The sequence below is a fragment of the Solanum pennellii genome, chromosome 6 (assembly GCF_001406875.1).
Source record: "Solanum pennellii chromosome 6, SPENNV200".
Taxonomy (NCBI): Eukaryota; Viridiplantae; Streptophyta; class Magnoliopsida; order Solanales; family Solanaceae; genus Solanum; species Solanum pennellii.
Genome location: NC_028642.1, coordinates 4391842 through 4395521, shown reverse-complemented (window position 1 = coordinate 4395521; position 3680 = coordinate 4391842). Strand labels below are relative to the sequence as shown.

The following is a 3680-nucleotide window of genomic DNA, read 5'->3' as shown; positions in this document are numbered from 1 at the left end:
GGGATAGGGGGGCTTATAGGGGTAACTGTGCTGTCCTCATTATTGACTCCACCACTGGTGGTTTTGAAGCTGGTATCTCTAAGGATGGTCAGACCCGTGAACATGCATTGCTTGCTTTCACGCTTGGTGTCAAGCAAATGATTTACTGCTGCAACAAGGTTTGCTTTTATTCATAGAATTAAATATTATTTCAAGAAAGATACGCCATACTAATTCTGTTACTTTCTCACAGATGGATGCTACCACCCCCAAGTACTCCAAGGCCAGGTACGATGAAATCGTGAAGGAAGTTTCTTCCTACCTCAAGAAGGTTGGTTACAACCCTGACAAAATCCCATTTGTTCCCATCTCTGGTTTTGAAGGAGATAATATGATTGAGAGGTCTACCAACCTCGACTGGTACAAGGGACCAACCCTCCTTGAGGCTCTCGACCAGATTAATGAGCCCAAGAGACCATCAGACAAGCCACTCCGTCTCCCACTTCAGGATGTTTACAAGATTGGTGGTATTGGAACTGTCCCAGTTGGTCGAGTAGAGACTGGCGTAATCAAGCCTGGTATGGTTGTTACCTTTGGCCCTACTGGTTTGACAACTGAAGTCAAGTCTGTTGAGATGCACCACGAAGCTCTCCAGGAGGCACTCCCTGGAGACAACGTTGGGTTCAATGTTAAGAATGTTGCTGTTAAGGATCTTAAGCGTGGTTATGTTGCCTCAAACTCCAAGGATGACCCAGCTAAGGGGGCAGCCAGTTTCACTGCCCAGGTCATCATCATGAACCATCCTGGCCAGATTGGAAATGGATATGCACCAGTGCTTGACTGCCACACTTCCCACATTGCTGTCAAGTTTGCCGAGATTTTGACCAAGATTGACAGGCGTTCAGGTAAGGAACTTGAGAAGGAGCCTAAGTTCTTGAAGAATGGTGATGCTGGTATGGTTAAGATGATCCCCACCAAGCCCATGGTTGTTGAGACCTTTGCCGAATACCCACCATTGGGTCGTTTTGCTGTGAGGGACATGAGGCAAACTGTTGCTGTTGGTGTTGTCAAGAATGTTGACAAGAAGGACCCAACTGGTGCCAAGGTGACCAAGGCTGCCCAGAAGAAGGGAAAGTGAACAGTGTTGTGTGATGCTAGTGTTTCCAATGCTATTTATTTTCATAAAGTGTGCTATCTAGACTCTGTTTTGTTTACTTCTGCTATAGTTTTGTCTTTGATTTGCTTTTTAGGCTCTTGTTTTGTGCCTTGTATGTCATGTAACCATTCTCAGAACTGGGTACTTGACAGGCGGTGGCGAGCATGATTTGGAGACTGTTGTCACTCTGTTGAGGTGCCTTGGTTTTCCATGGTGCCTCAGGATTTTTGCTTTTGGTGTTCGCCCAAGTTATATTTTATATAAGCCTTTTAATTTCTACTTTGTTGAAGATTTAGAGTTACAATGCTTCTGGGGAATAAGTTCTGCTTTAGAATTTTTGTGTAGGTTATCTAAGAATTCAAATCTTTTATTTACCTTGTTGATAGATGAGAAATGTTACCATGGAAGTTGAATGACAAAAAGTGTCAAAGGTGTAAGGAAGTGATTCCCATGTTTTTTCGTTTCATCTTCATAATTAACACGTATGGGGTTAAACTTGTTCTTAAGGATTTGAAGACAGTTGAATAAACGTGCACTCCACTATTTATCCTATGTCAACCTCAATTAATTTTATGTTATGTAAATACATTGTATTCAATAGGTACGCTTCTATTGAGATTAAAATATTTATTACGTATACTTCAGTTCTAATTTTAAGTGTCGAAAAATAAAGTTTCAAACCAAATCTTATCATCATTTAGGCGCTTCACAAAATCTATTTCCTTTGTGAAATCCTAATTTCCTGATAGAGATATCAATTAGATTGAATCTAACAATATTTGGAAGCACGATTACATCAGATAGTTCTTTTTTTTTAATCCATCACTATCATAAAAATAAAAAACAGAATTGCATTATTTGCACTATTTCCTAATGCTACATGTTTTTTTCTTATAAGTTTGGTTTATAATTTAAAATTATTTGTAACCATGTTGGGACTTTGAGAGTGATCAATTAGGAGCATGGACGTAAGTTCAATAGAGATAATTCACTACTAAAAAAAATGTAAAAAGAAAAAGCAAAAATTGGTGACAGATTGCGTCGAATTTTTTGGTCAAAACAGACGGAAAAGCGATGCAAATCAGTTCGTTGCCTTTTTGTTAAGTTTATTTTCTTGAATTATGCGACGCTGTCGGTCTTTTTTTTTATATTCTTTTTATTTTCAAAAGGCGACGCAGTCCGTCGTTATTTTCTAATATATATTTTGTTAAAATCTTAAAAGCAAGGAACAAGGATACACATTCCTTCGTTTTTCAAGAATTTTATTTTTTAAAAATTCCAAAAAGCGACACACTCCGTCGCTTTTCAGTAAATTATATATCAAAACAATTAAGAAAACAACAGACAAAAAGACCTTATTCGTCGCTTTTTGGGTTTTTTTTTCTCTAAAATAAATGCAAAAAAGTGACGTACAAAATCAAAACTGTCCGTTGATTTTTCTACATTTTTTTGATAGCAGAAATTGACGGCTTTTGATAGTTCCCACACGCATGCACACACACGCACGCGCACACGAACACACACATGCGCACACACACTTTGCTTCCTATGCATTGGACTCTTAAACTATATCGTTTAATGCCTAAACTAACTACATCGTTTTACTAAATTTATGAATAATCTAGTCAGACCTATCCAAAACCCTCATTCTCCTTAAATCACCCAACTTAGAGCGAAAAAGAAGAGAAAGAGGCGACCAATTCTCTCAAGAACAAGCAGAAGTGTTATTCGAAGTTCAACCCTGAAATGTAAAGGATTTTTCCATATCTTGTCCCAGGTATGTGAAATTTCACTAGTGGATTTCTTAAACCCATTAGGTCCCTAAAATTCAGTTAGATCTTCAGATTCTCATCAACTGTTAAGACCTAGGTCTTCTAGATTTTCAAGATTTATTGTAATTATGGTTCGTTTGATCTAAGTAATTTGTTTCTTGATAGTTTAGTATAATTCAATGCATATCACTTTAGAACCCTAGCTTGTGTAAATTTATCCAAGTTCATGAATTATACTTTATAGGCCAACCAAACATAAATTTTATGCTTTAAATTTTGAATGTCATATTCTCAACATATAAATCTTGTATTCTCATTTAGTATGTTAATTTTTGAGCTAATCAGTATATAATGCATTTTAGCTTCATGAATATTCAGATGGGAGTATACTTAACACCGACTTGGTCTAGGCTTCAACGTACCCTAAATGTCCCAAAACTACAAGCCCGTACAGGTTTATAAGTCCCCTATGTTGGGCATCAATTTAATGATCATGCCACAATCATGCCTTTATACCCCTAATAAGGTATGTTAGATCTTCTCGATGAGGCGTATACATCAGACTCTCATTGCATGACCAAGTTTCAAGCATTTACATCGGTATATAGTTCAACATGTGATCTTCATGATTAGCATTTGGTTATTGCATTTAGTTGAGTTAGCAGATATACTGCAGTACCTATATATATCCTTGTTTAGACTAAACCATTGCACAATTATGCATTGTTTAGCTTAGCATATCTATATCTTACATGCTTAGTATATTCCAGTTA

The 3680-nt window shown here is 37.1% G+C and overlaps 1 protein-coding gene across 1 annotated transcript; it reads left to right on the top strand.

Moving 5' to 3' along the window:
• Window positions 1-25: 25 nt before the first annotated feature.
• On the top strand, window positions 26-1413 carry LOC107021987 (elongation factor 1-alpha-like). Its single transcript, XM_027918092.1, has 2 exons — window positions 26-158; window positions 233-1413. Exons 1-2 carry the CDS (start codon window positions 138-140, stop codon window positions 1115-1117), a joined length of 906 nt encoding a protein of 301 aa, XP_027773893.1. The 5' UTR covers window positions 26-137; the 3' UTR covers window positions 1118-1413.
• The last annotated feature ends 2267 nt before the right edge of the window (window positions 1414-3680 follow it).